The sequence below is a fragment of the Merops nubicus genome, unplaced genomic scaffold, assembly GCF_000691845.1.
Source record: "Merops nubicus isolate BGI_N331 unplaced genomic scaffold, ASM69184v1 scaffold6483, whole genome shotgun sequence".
NCBI classification, from domain to species: domain Eukaryota; kingdom Metazoa; phylum Chordata; class Aves; order Coraciiformes; family Meropidae; genus Merops; species Merops nubicus.
In genome coordinates, this window is record NW_008596805.1 from 54,222 (window position 1) to 69,737 (window position 15,516).

The 15,516-nt window shown below is 40.4% G+C and overlaps 1 protein-coding gene across 2 annotated transcripts in view; it reads right to left on the bottom strand.

Annotated features, from left to right (window-relative positions):
* The window catches only part of BRAF (B-Raf proto-oncogene, serine/threonine kinase), a 60,200-nt gene extending 45,932 nt beyond the window's left edge, over positions 1 to 14,268 (bottom strand). For both annotated transcript variants that reach the window (XM_008936486.1, XM_008936485.1), the window contains exons 1-2: positions 14,173 to 14,268; positions 3,403 to 3,666 (exon numbers count right to left, since the gene is read on the bottom strand). In XM_008936486.1, the coding sequence (XP_008934734.1) occupies positions 3,403 to 3,666; positions 14,173 to 14,256 (348 nt within the window). In that variant the 5' untranslated portion in view covers positions 14,257 to 14,268. The remainder of the gene's footprint in view (positions 1 to 3,402; positions 3,667 to 14,172) is intronic.
* Positions 14,269 to 15,516: the final 1,248 nt, after the last annotated feature.

A 15,516-nucleotide genomic window follows, 5' to 3' on the forward strand; every position in this document is an offset into this window, starting at 1 on the left:
GAAAAAAAGAAAATCAACAGCAAACCAGGCAATTCCATGAAGCCCTCCTTGGCTGCAGGAGGCTGGTACTCGCTCCGACATTCAGTGCTGCTAGTAACTTTGGCAACATGGTGAACATTTACTTTCCCCAACCTTGCCGTGTGTCGTGGTTTAGCCTCAGCTGGCAGCTAAACCCCAGCAGCTGAAGCCACTGCTCCCTCCTCCCCTGCTGCGTGTTAGGGGAGGAGAACTGGGAGGAAAAGAAAACAGGACGTGGGCCAAGATAAAGGCAGTTTAATAGAACACCACAAAGAGAGAAAAAACAACAACAGTACTGATAATGCCAGTGAAATGATACATAAAGCAAGTGCTAATAAACCACGTACCCCAGACGCAGCAGCTCTCCCTGCTCCAGCTATGTCTTTCTTTAGGAAAGACAGGCAGGGGAGAAGAGGAAGGGGTGTTGCCCTCTATGTCAATGACCAGCTGGAGTCCATGGAACTTGGCCTGGGAATGGATGAGGAGCCGAGTGAGAGCTTATGGGTCAGGGTTAAAGGGAAAGCACGAGAAGGTGATACCATACTGTGGGTATGCTACAGACCACCTGACCAGGAAGGCCAAGCAGATGAGGGCCTTTGTAGACAGATAGGAGAGGCTTTGTTTTCACCAGCTCTGGCCCTCATGGGGGATTTCAACCACCCTGATGTCTGTTGGACAGACAGCACAGCAGGGCACCAGCAGTCCAAGAGGTTCCTGGAATGCACTGATGACAATTTCCTTCACCAAGTGGTACAGGAACGAAAGAGAAAAGGTGCTATGCTGCATCTTGCTCTCACCAACAAGGAGGGGCTAGTGGCTGACATCACTGTAGCCAAGGCTACCCTTGAGCTTCCATGAAATGGTAGAATTCAAGATCCTTAGGGCAGTGAGGAGAGCACACAGCAAGCTCACTACCCTAGACTTCAGGAGAACAGACTTTGTACTCTTCACGAATATGCTTGATAGATTACCATGGGCTAAAGTCATGAAGGGCAGAGGGGCCCAAGAAAGCTGGTCAATATATTCAAGGACCATCTCCTCCAAATTCAGGAGCAGTGTGTCTCAACAAAGAGGAAGGCAGGCAAGAATACCAAGAGGCCCGCATGGATGACCAAGGTACTCCTGGACATACTTGGATGCAAAAAGGCAATCTACAAAGAGTAAAAGCATGGACAGGTGTTCTGGGAGGATTACGAAGCTGTTTGACCAGGCAGGGATCAAGTTATGAAAGCAAAAGCCTAGACAGAATTACATTTGACCAGGGACATCAAGGGTCACAAGAAAAGCTTCTACAGGTCTGTCAGTGACAAAAGGAATGCTAAGGAAGATGTGGGTCCCTCTGGAAGAAAAAAGGAGACCTGGTCACAAGGAATATGGAGAAGGCTGAGGTACTTATTGACTTCTTCACCTCAGTCTTCACCAGCAAAGGCTCCAGCCCTTCTCCCCCTCAGTCTCCACAAGCAAAGGCTCCAGCCACACTGCCCAAGTTGCAGAAACAAAAGGCAGGGACTGGGAAAAGGAAGATTCACCCACTATAAGTGAAGATCAGGTTCAAGACCACCTAACAGAACCTGGAGTTGTACAAGGCTATGGGACCTGATGAGATCCGTCTTGAGGGAACTCGTGCATGAAGTTGCTAAGCTGCTTTCCATTATATCTGAAAAGTCACAGCAGTCTGGTGAAGTTCCCACTGGAAAAGGGGAAACATAACCCCAATCTTCAAAGGGGGACAAAACGGAAGATGCAGCTACAGGCCCCTCAGCTCACCTCTTTGCCTGGCCAGATAAGGGAGCAGATCCTCCTGAAGCCTCTGCTAAGGTACATGGAAAATAAGGTGGCAACGAATATGGCTTCACCCAGGGCAAATTGTGCCTGACAAATCTGGTGGCCTTTTACTGTGGAGTTACAGCATCAGTGGATAAGGGAAAAGCAACTGATGTCGTCTACCTGGACCTGTGCAATGTATTCGACACTGTCCTACGTGACATCCTGGTCTCTAAATTGGAGACACATGGATTTAACGGACGGACCACTCAATGGATAAGGAATTGGCTGGATGTCTGCACTCAGAAAGTTGTAGTCAACAGCTCCACATCCAAGTGAAGACCAGTGATGACTGGTGTTCCTCAGGGATCAGTACTGGGACTGGCCGTTTAGTATCTTTGTCAGTGACATGAACACTGAGTACAAGTTTCTGGACAATACCAAGCTGCACAGTGCTGTGGACACACTACAGGGAAGGGATGCCATCCAGAGGGACCTTAACAGCCTTGAGAGGCGGGCCTATGCCAACCTCATGAAATTCAACAAGGCCAAATGCAAGGTCCTGCACCTGGGTCGGTGCAATCCCAACAACAAATACAGGCTGGGTGGAGTATGGATTAAAAGTAGTCTCGAGAAGAAAGACTTCCAAGGTGCTGGTTAACGAAAAGCTCAACATGAGCCAACAATGTGCGAGTACGGACCAGAAAGCCAACCCTGTCCTGGGGTATCCAGGATAAGGTTAGCTTTCTGGGCTGCATCAAAAGAAGCATGGCCAGAAGGGTTTATGAAGATGATTCTGCCCCTCTGGCTCTGCTCTTGCGAGACCCCACCTTGAGTACTGCATCCAGCTCTGGAGCCCCCCCATACAAGGAGGACATGGACCTGTTGGATAGGGTACAGAGGAGGGCCACAAAGACGACTGGAGGGCTGGAACACCTCTCCTATGAGGACAGGCTGAGAGAGTTGGGGTTGTTAGCCTGAAAAAGAGAAGGCCCTGGGGAGACCTCATTGCAGCATTCCAGTATCTGAAGGAGACCTACAAGAAAGCTGGGGAGAGACTTCTTACAAGGGCTTGGAGTGATAGGATGAGGGGTAATGGGTTCAAACTGGAAGACGGTAGATTTAAATTAGAAATTAGGAAGAAGTTTTTCACTATGGTGGTGACTCATAAGAACAGGTTGCCTAGAGAGGTTGTAGGTGCCCCAGCACTGGATGTTTTCAAGATGAGGTTGGATAGGCCTTTGAGCAACCTGGTCTAGTGGGAGGCAGGGGCACCCTGCCATGGCGGGGGGGGTGGAACTACATGATTGTTAAGGTCCCTTCCAACTCAAGTCTTTCTATGTTCTATGATTTATTAAGATCTATTCATTGTTTTAAGACTCTTGGAAGTTTTGTATTCTGTATTATTACTATAAATGGACATCTTTTTGCTAGTCCTGTAGAAAACATTTAAGATATCAAAACAAACAACTGAGTGCAGCAGAGCACAAATAGTGATCATGTCACCTCTCTGACCTCCACACAGGTATTTTTTCAGCTCTTAAGTTAACTTTTGCATACAGAGGGAGAAAGATAGAGGAAATATTGACGCTACAAGTATGTGAATAGAAAGTGACTCACCACAGTCCTTTGCTTGTTGGGAAGGAAGACTCTAACAATAGGCTTCTGTGGAGACTTAGGGTTATTCCGTGACATATCAGCAGGGTTTTGATAAACTGAAAGGGATGATGGTGCTACAGAGAGGCTAGAGGAGGAAGATGATGCAACTGTGTCTGTTGAAGCCGAACTGGAGACAGAGAAATCCGTTCCGTTCCCCATGGATTCCAATAACTGTTGTTCTCTCTGCTGTAGAGCATCTAGTTTGCTGGTATACTCTTCATAGGCCTATGAAGGAAGAGCAGCTGTTTTAATGATGTAGTAACCTCAGACAAAACCAGAAGTCTAAATTCAGAATGTAACACAAAACAAAACACATTCTAAACTTGTTCAAGTTTCCCAGCAGCATGAAAAAAAATGGTCTGATCAAATTTTTCAGGACACAAAGAAGAAATGGCTTCAAATTCATTACATTAAACCTTCTGAACAGCTTATTTTTTAATAAATTAAATGTTTAAGTGGATAAAAGAAAGCATAAGTCCCAGTTTCAAAGCACCTGCACTGAACAGTCTAATTCAAGACTACTTTAAAGAAGACAAGAATCTTTAATGGCTGTTGTTAGCTGCACTACTGAATTACTGCGCTACAGCTAAATTTATCACTCTGTTGGAATGACAGCTGAAAACACCCAATTTAATAATTAAGCCAAAGCTGAAACTTGTGTTTTGTTTTGTTTGGTTTTTTTTTTTTTACTACCTGTATCTGACAACCCACATAACTCATCATTCACCATGCTTCACCTCTGGTACTGTATTTTCATACCACATAGTAGAGAGAACTATTTCAGTTAGAACACAACTAAGTTTGCCCTGTATCATCCACAAACTTGTAAAAGTGATCCTTTGAAAAGAGTTTTTAAGATCTGTAGGAGATAAACTTCATGGAAAATCAAATTAATGTAAAATATTACCCATTTCTGAAACAAAATTCAGAAATGTTATATTTGCCTGCTAAGTTCTTATTAAATGTAGCCAAGTTAAAAATTATTGCCAAGCTCTGTAATACAAATATGTAACTGTCATATATTTTTTATTTAAAGTTTGTTCCCCATCAACTTCATCTTCTTGAGAAGAAAACATTGATCTGTATTCATGTATCAGAATTATTTCTTTAACATATAAATCAGTACAGAGTACCTTCAAGACCATGAATCAGTTAAGGAATGCATATTTCATATTACATAAGCACGCCAGTGCTAACAAATGATGTATTAGACCTTCACGAAACAAAGAGCTGGCAAACCCAACATTTTAAGCAGTAGGGAACCAAGTTTTCTACTTAGCCACCCAGCAAGACCAAGACCTATGCCAAGCTGCATATTTTTTTTATGCCACAAAGGATATTTATGTTTGGGAAATATATATTTTTAAAAAAAATTATCTTTCCTCAAGTTTTCTGTGCATAACATGTTACTAATTAAATTTATAGGAGAATTGAAATGACCAAAAAGTCTGCAGGGTCTATATGTAGCAGAAAAAATATTGAAGATAACAGAAAAAAATAACCAGCATTCAGTAATGTTGCTGTAAACAGTATATTTTACTATAAATTCACTTCTCTGGGTTATATGTGCAGGTTTACCTAATCCAGCCTGGTTTTGTCAAGTAAACAGTGACTGGCCCCTCCCCTTTTATGAAGGCTTGGCATCTCCCAAGATGGGCCTGTTTTCAAAATTTGAAGCATCATGCCCACAACATTAACCAGGAGAATAACTTAACAGTGAGGACTAAGAAAAAGTCTTTTAAAGAATGGTGCTGAACATAATTCCAGATTCTAAATTTTAGGGGTTCCATTTTTAATAAATTGACATATGTTGCAGGGAACTGAGAGCTGTTTACTACTTTCTTTTAAAAACTGAAAATGTGTAGCATTTCATGAATAGAACCCAAACCTGGAGACTTAAAACCAAAATATTATCACTCTTAACTATAAATAATAGCATTTTTTGGCTGTGCAGTAACACAAGTGCCTCTCTCCTCTTCCATGATCAACTTTTATGTAAATTCCAGTGAAACCTCCATGTGTCAAGAATTATTTTAGGTAAACAAAAATTAAGAGTCATAAACTGTTACCATTTCACCAATACTTCTCTAAATATTTACATCCTTTTCTCATGAACATTGCAAAATATTATTTGAACACATGCAACATTACATTGCTTCCGGACAACACTTGCAGCTGTAGTTCCTTCACAAAATTACAGGCATCTTTCAAAACACTCAATCCTACAATGCTTACACTGTCAGCTTAAACTGTCACTAGTGCAAACTCAAAGTCAAATGATTTATCTTAAGAGAATAAACAACGAGCATACAAAGCTGGGAGCTGCTGCTGGCTTTGCATTCTATGTCATTAAATTCTGCATGAAAAACTATCTTTAATGGAGACAAAAGCTCTCACCTATCATACTGTTAGTGTATAGCAGAAGATCCCACAGTAAGACACAATGGAACTAGAAATGCATCAATAGACTTCAAATTTATCTCTTAAAAAAACCAACTATTTTTACACAGAAGGAGCAACAGCACATGCAGCAGAATGACAATAGCTCAAATTAAATCTCATTCTCACAAAGATTAAGAACTTTGGTGTGACATTGGTTTCAGCTGATGACTAGCACCCATAAACCTAACATAGTCAACAGTACCAAGTCCAAACATAGAATTGTCCCATGAAGTTAAACTGAAAGAGTATCACAAGAGCAAAACTGGCTTCTATCAAGTATTTCTAGTCAAAAGAAAGACTATACCACAGAGCTGGCCTGTCTTCAATGGAGACTTGCAGCAGCGTGACCGTGTCAGCAGACAGGCATCAAGAGCTACACAAACCTTCAAGTCAGTCAAGGCCTTCCAGGTCAACTCTAAGGTTGATTTCTAACATTGCTTTTAAAAAAAAAAAATTAAATAACTGTTTGTACAGCATCTACAACACGAAGATTCAAGCAATTAATTAAATAAAGGACTTTAAAAGCTTTTCAGAAGGAAAAGTTAATGAAATCCAGAATGAAATCCACTGGCTTTATATATTCCCTTTAAGGAGTAATGTTCTGTAAGAAAATTTAAATCTCACTTTCAGCTTGATACAGAATCACAGGAGGGAAAAAAAAAAAAAAAGAAAAGAAAAAGAAAAACATTGGAAGGTATCCCTAGAAGTTTTCTGCTCCAAACTCGTTTAACACAGAACTAATTTTTAAGTTCAGTCAGGCTGCTCAAGGCCTTGCCAAAGCAAATTCTGAAAGTCTTGGAGGATGGAGAGCCCACAACCTCTGGACAGTCAGTTGCAGGGCTCAACAACCACTCTCATGATGAAGAATTTTCTCTTATGAAATCCACTTGAGTCTGTGATGTTGGCTCCTCCCTTTTTGCTGTGCATATCTGAACAGAGCCAGACCCTCTCTTAAGGTTGCAGTAGCCTGTGGATTCCTCCTTAGCCTTCTCCTCTGCATGCTCAACAGCACCCCAATGCAGTCATACCAGCAGTAAGCAGATGGGTCCCTCTTCATGCTGGCTCCGTGCTTGCTAAGGCAGCCCAGTCCGCAGCTTGCTGCTGCTGGCGTGTGTGTGGGTTACTGGCAGCTCAGCTGGTTGCTCACCAGCACTCCCTGGTGTGTCTCCTGCAGAGCAGTTCCCCAGCCCGCACCCATCCACAGCCACCTCCTCCCACGTGCAAGGTGCTGCCTTCAGCTTCATTTTGTGCCGCTTCTTGTCCTGAGGCTTCTGTTCTTTAGTTCTTCCAGCTTCTTTTATCAGTTCCCAAAAACAGACTGTCTTTAACATTTATTCTCCTCAACATATTTGTTTGCTGCATCGGTACAGGGCTCCCCACTCAGTGTGAATTTACAGTTATTCACAAAGTTAAAATGTTGACTATTAAATTCAAATTGGCGAATTTTCAATCTACATGTAATTCTATGGCTATAAAAAATAGAATAATTATATTGCCTATCAGTATATATGTATATCATATAGTTTCATAGACATGAGAATACCCCTGTGGCTTCAACTGAGTAAAGTGTATAAAAGGCTGGTAAGTGGCAGAGTCCACCTAAAGCAGCAGAAGTTGGCACGCTGACATGCCATGTGCATGCTCACCACAAGGGATCAGGAGAAATACCCAGTGGGGCGCTGCTCAGGATGGCTGAGGCAGAGTACTTCAGTACTTAAGGGTGGCCTATAAGAAAGATAGGGACAATCGTTTTAGCAGGGCCTGTCACATCAGGGCAAATGGTAATGGTTTTGAACTGAAAGAGGGAAGATTTAGACCAGATAAAGAATTTTTTTACAATGAGGTTGGTGAAATACTAGCACAGGTTGCCTGGGGAGGTGGTATGTGCCCCATCCCTGGAAGAATTCCAGGTCAGATTGGGTGGGGCTCTGAGCAACCTGATCAAGTTGAAGATGCCCCTGATTACAGCAGAGGGGTTGGACTAGATGACCTTTAAAGGTCCCTCCCAATCAAAACCACTCTACGATTTTCTAAAAAACATGCATATTTTTGTATTACATATTTATATTTCAAATTTGCTTTCTTGGGGCATAACCAGGCGATACATATATAACACCTAAGGAAACAAAAAGCAACAAATGATTTTTTTTTTTTTTTTAATTTATTTAAGACAAAAATCAAGTAGCAAAATATTGGTTTCTCCTTTTACCTGCCCCCTACCACATCTGGTTAGAAACCCAGTCTAAACTCAAGCAGATCAACTGGTTTTACCATTCTCTCCCCCATCCTCTTTCAATTTTAGATAATATCCACAGACTGCAAGACTCTTAAAAGCCTAAACTACAGCTTCCTGGTCTTTGAAACTGAGACTGTGTTTCTATTTAAAAGATGTCTGACCTTTTAGGCTGTTGATCAAATGCAAATCCCACTAAGTTAAACACAAGCTGAAGATAGACAGTAACACACGTCAGGATTTCTTCATTTAGTAAGACACCTAAATCTGTACTTAGTCTAACTTTAGACACTCCAGTTTTGGTCCAACATATTTGATCAGCATCTGTTAGGTGCATGGTAAAAATAAATTTGAATTTCTCCAGAGAACTGCCACGTTTCCCAGTGCCTGCACTCAGAATTTTTCTGGAGTCCTACAAACAGTCTGAAACAACCTGAGATTCAGCACTAAGATCCATTTCAGACTTAGACTAGCAAACAGGTAATCATCTTTAATTTGCTCTCCTGTGTAGATTCTTCAGATAAACAGGAATAAGGGAAGAAACACTCTCCTGACATTCAATGGCCGAACTCTCAAAAATGCCAACAGCAAGGCCTCCAAATAGAATACATTTAATAGTCCAGGAATAGGGAAAGCTGGGGGGGGGGGGAATAAAGAAAAGGGAAAGGTGGGGGGGGGGAATAACAACCAGCTTCATAGTAGTTGAGGACAAACATACCTCTATGCCCATGACTCTCATTTTAAATTGCTTCCAAGGATAGGAGTAGGAAAGAGAATAATTCCTTCAAGAAAATACAAAAAAGCTGCCTGAGTTTTAAAACTTATTTTTATACCATTATACTTTTATCTATGCCTTTATATACACTGCTTTATGTTTTGTGGAGTCTGAATAAAAAAACAAAAGCAAAAAGTAACCTATAGGTCCAGGATGCAACTCCACATCACACAAATAACAGCTTACATGCAAGTGGGCTAATACTGTTCAACTAAGTTCTCACAGTGTTCATGAATAATATTGTACAAGTAACTGTAAGTCAAGCGCATACAATGGATTTTGAAAGTTTAAATAGGTGAGGCCTCTCTGAACAGTCATTGAGTCTACAAAGGCTAACAAATCTGATTAAATCATTTAAGTATGATCTCTCTAAGTTTGAGCTGACTGCTTTTGGCCAGTCTGGATCTGTACTACCCATTTGAGTTCATAAACAGCACTTGTTGGAAATGCTAGGTTGAAATGCACACATCTTTATTCTCCTTTTCCTAACTTAGATTATCCTTTTCATCAATACTTTGTTGCTAGAGACAAAAAAAACCAAAAATTTTGGTGGCCATTATAGAAGAATACACAACTGTATATTTTAATTTATTTTTTGCTAAGTGAACCCAGCTTTTCCCAGTATTATAATTCTAGACTTCTTTGCAGTAAAGACTTCCAGTATTTACAATTTACAAACTCTTAAGAAGAGAGTTTTTCCACAGTGAATCACAAACTCTTTTTTGGGAAACAGCTCTTCAAGGGCAGCTATAACACACTAAGAAATTATGTGGGAAGACAGAAATCATTGATGTTTTCAGCTGCTGTAATACAGAGTGCTTCCAAAAGGTGTGGCAAAACCCACCAAGGAGCTCCTACAGCCTCTTCTTCCAGAAAAAAAAAAAAAAAAATGTCATTAGGGATATTTCTATATCTACTAAGTCAAGCAGCTACTTCAAATATTTGACAGCAGTTTCCAGAGGTCTGTTCAGACCTCCTATATCTGATCTCAGATATATGTTCACACACAGGGAATTAAAGAAGAATCATGATTACTCATGAAAGAATTTTAGTTACAAGCCATTTTTAGATTTTAAGACAACCATTCCTTACTAGGTTGATTATTCTTCCAGCCAGAACACAAAGAAAAGTTATTCTTGTCATCATATTACAGAACATTGGTAAAATTCTCAAAGCTATTACTAATTATAACAATTAGAAGAAAATTTTGTGGTTAACAGCAAAATTTTTTTTTCCTTCTACTGTTCATTTTATACCTTATACACACTCAGAAGTCTCTCTGCAGTGTCAGTGTCTTTTCCTCAGCCCCTGCTTCCCTGTCCTGAGAGGAGAGAGACATGCTCCCTGCCACCCTCCAGATTCATGCTACACTTGCCACTCCTAGGCCGCTGCAAATGAAGTAGCCTGTCCAGGCCTGCAGGACCTACTCCCCCCATGCTCTGCAGTCATCTTTTTAAGACTATAACTGAGGAGTGATGGATCGAGGCAGGGAGACACCCCTAAATCCAAATACCCCCTCTTGCAGGAATAATTATATATATGCTGAATTCAACATAGCACACGTCAATCACTTCTGCTATTTCAAAAAAATCCATTCCTCTTTCAGAGTCAATTGATGAATCCTGAAATAATGGCTGCAACAATAGCTGTCAGTTTTAAAGTTCTTTTGATGTAAAATGCACTAACCTACCTCCACCCCCCACCCCACCCCCCCAAATAAAGAAAAACAGTCTGCCACAAAAAGACCTGTTCTGTCTTCTTACTCTCAGATGAGCACAGAAACAAAAGCTTGTTAGCTTCTATTTTCTTGAGCACTCTAAGGCATAAATTCCTTTTTTTGTCTTCTCCCAAATTGCTGATGATAGAATGAGGGGAAATGGCCTCAAGTTGTGCCAGGAAAAATTTTGATTAGATTCTAGGAAGAATTACTTCACTGAGAGAGTGGTCAGGCACTGGAACGGGCTGCCCGGGGAGGCGGTTGAGTCCCCATCCCTGGAGGCATTTAAAAGATACAGAGATGTGGCACCTAAGGACATGGTTTAGTGGTGGGGATTTGGCAGAGTTAAGTTTACAGTTGGACTCAATGATCTTAAAAGCATTTTCCAACTTAAATTATTCTATTATTCTATGACACAAAGCCAGATAGGAATAGAAAAGAACTGAGCAAATCCTATTGTATTGATTGACCAAATCCTATTGTATTGAAACTCTACACACCAGAAAATGGATGGACAGCTGTTAGGCTTTTCACAAGTATACCAAAAGCCATGGTTTTGTAGAAAGTGTTACATTAACAAACTGGTGTTTACAACAGTGAAAGGCAATATGGGTGAAAGCAAGTGTTCATTTAAAGGTACTTACCTAACAATTAGCTTTGGTTAATTCCAAGTATAAGCCAAGAGAAATAGACAACATGATTGCTGATAGCACTCAAAAGATGATTCCAAGTCCTTAAAAGTCTCTCCCATTTTATGGAAGAGATAAGAGATCACAGCAGTGGAAGGAAACAAAGAGAAGCGCAATGCTGTCCAAGTAATAGACTAGCAAAATTACCCATACCGATTCTGGGTGAAAGCAGAGCAATACTGCACTTTACAGCCAGAAATTAGACTTCAGCAGAACAATCAGAATATGCAAGTCAGAAGAGGATGGACAGAGCAGAAGTTACGCTACCGTGCTGTTTAAGCACTTGGGAGATGGTACGCAGACCACAGCATCATGACCTGGACACAGCCTAGATGTGAAAGCTTGGTGGGAAAGAGGGGTTGGTGATGATGCCCAGGTACGGAACTTGAGTAACAGCCCTGAGAGTGCACAGCAGCTCTGTACACAGGGAGTTTGCTATTTCTAACAGGTGTCAGACACATCAGTTATCTTCTGAACCCCTTAAGCTCCCCGCATGTATTCTACCTACCCTCCTGCTCCTTTTACTCATACCAGAACTACTGTATTTTCTCAGTTCTGCATTTCCTAGAAGCAAATGTTTTCTTCCACACTTCACCACACTAGATTCAGAGTTTTTTACATGTAGGTGTGTTGTTTCATATGAAACCAGAGTTGTTCTGGCTCTTTTTCTGACAGGTGGAAGAAAATAGTCAAAACTTCAGCTGTAGCAGTGACAGATTAGATCCAGGTAATATTCCACAAAGTAAATTCTGGTAATAGAAGTAACCACCATTCTTGACCAAGCCAAAAGCAGCCAGAAAGGTGGGAAAGGCATAGAAATGGTGCACTAGACCAGCTGCTGTTGTATTGGAATGAATAGTCAGTGGTAAACAGCAATGTTACCTTTGACTTTATCAAGTACATTTCTTTTTCTTTACTTCACAGTTTTGTTTTACCACATGAAATCTACACATTAAACAAATGAAAGGTTTGCAGCATCTAATCCTATTCAATCAATCCATCAAGGATAATCCTATCTAAATTAATGATCATCCAAATAGAAAGCAACTCTCCTCTCTTACCTCATTTTTCTAGGTTCTTGGCTCACTGCTGCAAGCTATTCCCCTTCCCTAACCTTAACCACAGCTCTGGGGCTCACTGGATTTCATCAGGTCAAGTTCAATCTACTATCTGGATGGCAAACTAATCCAACAAAACCAGCATATTTTCCTTCCAGGTTAGCAATTGGAAGTGGCTTGGCCACTACTAGTCCTGCAAGTACCTGAACAAAGGAAGCAGAGGAAGCACATAGCAAAGAGCTGGGAAAAGCAAGATTTTTCATTTCAATGACAGTGGTCTCTTTTCACAGGACTTGCTGTTTCACGGGATAATTCAACTGAAAAAGCAGAACCCCAGTCACTCCCACCTTCCTGCCAGTGGCTCACTGCTCCCTAGCCAGTATTAGCACTACTTGTCACAAGACTTCATGATCCAGTACAACTTAACACCCTGCTCTGTCTTGCAGGGCTTCCCTACTGTGCTGACAAGCCAGAGTGACAGCTTCATCTCAGCAGCACATGGAACTATCAAACTTGCAAATCTAGTTTAAGCTTCATATTTTGGAGTCACCAACTACTTCAGACTTACCATACTCTTTGCATGACTATAATCACATCTTAGTACACCATTATGACTGCAAACGCCCTCCTTTCCTGTCAAGGAACTTCCAAAATAATAAAAAAGCCTCCAGTGCAGGGATCTCAGTTTTAATTTAGATACAAGCAAGTGACAAACAGCTGCAATGAACAACTTCACAACCTGAAATCCAGACTTAATACAGATAGAACTCATTATTATTGGAATTTAATGCACGGTCTAATGAAACCAACAGTTGCATTATTAAATATTTCAGACAAATGGAATGAACCAGTTCATGTGAAAACAAAGGTGTGTTTATACACCATTGAGTGGTTAAAATAGTGATTAGCACTTATTCAATACTCCCTTTCTACGTTAGCAATAAGTAAAGCAACTACGGAGGGTCTCATTTGTCCTTAACTGTTAAGGACATAATGTCACCATTTGTATATTCAAGCTAGTGCCCTCTGACATACTAAGATAAAAGCTAGAACTATCTCAAATAATGAGATTTTTTTTAATTACCCAGTGCCTTCAGGCAGCAATTACAATTAAAAAGACTACAAAAGAAATCTGGTTGACCTCCAGTTAATTCAATATTTGAGAGAATTAAGAAAAGGGCAGGGTTTAGAGCAAGTGATCCCCATTCAACTCCAAACAGATACAACTTATGCATGCAGTCCTTTATGCTCTTAATGGTCCCACATCAATGCAACTTTATGAATCTGGAGTGATGAAAAAACACAGAAATATCATTTGTAGTTAGTTTACAAATTAAACATAGCTTAGTAGTATTACTCCATCCTATAATTATGTATTTCTTTAAGAACTTCCCTTCTACTAACTTAAGTTTTTGGATTCTAGATGATAATTCTTCCAAGAGAAAGAAGTGAAGCCAGATGCTTTCAAGGCAGTATTAGTCATATAAGATGCTTTTATGTATATATATTTGCTTTTAACAACAGATCATGCCATTTTCTGTCATACACATACAATCTTCTCCCCCCACAAATGGATACTTGACATTTCAGTTGCACCAGCGTAACTATTGGCCCATGCTACTGCTCTTCCCCTACTGATGCGTATTGGAATCCCATACGGTTCCTTTTTATGTCCACAGGCAGTTAAGCTTCTAATACATAAGGAGGATATTCTCTTATACTACAGGTATTCTCAGTTTTAACATAAGACACTTCATATCAGATTAAGACAACATGTCATTAATCTTCTAACCACATTAATTTGAATGTAAACTTACCTCTAAATATATTGATGGTGGGTTATGCTCTCCTCCAAATTTGTCCAGCAGTGCCTCTATATGTTCTTGTGTTAATTTAATCATCTGTTTGATGTTCCACACCTAAAACAAAAAAATAGAATTTTTATAATCAAAAGGAGCCTAGAGAATCTGTCCTAAAACAAAAATATTTTGTTGCCATTTACTAACAGAAATCCATAATAAAAGTATTTTAACTATCAGTAAAAGTGTGCACAAAGTCATCCCCTTCATCCTCTGTCAGTAATAAACAGTTTGCTTCTGAGATAAACACAAAAATTACATTTGGTTTTAAAACTCGGGAACCAGCAAACAACTTTTAAGAAGATTATAATTCTTCATGTTTATCAAAATAATATTAAATAATTGCCCTGCAAGACTTTGCAATCCAATTTGTGCAGTACTACTAAGTTCAGTGAAGAAGTTCTTCTATTGAACCTTAAAGTAACCTGTACAAAACCTGTTCACAAAGCATCCACAAAACCTAGACCTGGTGTTCTATTTGTATGGGAAGAGTTTTTCTTGGTCTTAAAGAACACTTTCTACACCCTGACTTCTACATTCAGTCTACCCTACAAGTTCTCTTTCAGAGCTTGGACACAATCTGTGAAAGACATTTACCTCTACTGCACAGAGACTTATGTCACTGTGCTATGAAAAAACTCTGGTTGTTACTCATTCTTCGTAACGTCTTGGAAGCATTAATTGTAGGACTTTGAGACTATTGTAGGTGAGCAGTATTATGAATAATAGTTCATACCTAAAAAGGCAGCAAAGCACAAATGCAAACATTTGAAGGAATAATGCCACACTGATTCAAGAAGCTACCTCGGTCCAACACAAGTCAGAAAATTATAGCAGGAAAAGAGGAAGGAAGAGAGGAGAACACCTTCTTCATAGATAATGTTATTCAGACTGTTTATTACAGAGTATTAAAGGTAGGAAGTGATCCCAAATGATCATCTAGTCCAACCCTCCCTGCCAGAGCAGACCCACATAGAGCAGGTCCCACAGGGACGTGTCCAGGTGGGTTTTAAATCTCTCCAGAGAAGAAGACTCCACAACCTACTCTGGGCAGCCCGTTCCAGTGCTCTGTTACCCTCACAGTGGAAAAAGTTCTTCCTTATGTTTCTGTGGAACCTTTCATGTTCCATCTTGCACCTGTTGCCCCTTGTCCTATGATTGAACATCACAGAGAAGTGCCTGGCTCCAAGCTCCTGACACTCAGCCTTTACATATTTATAAACTTTAATGAGGTCACCCCTCAGTCTCCTCTTCTCCAGTCTAAAAAGAGACACAGCTCCCTCAGCCTTTCATCATAAGGGA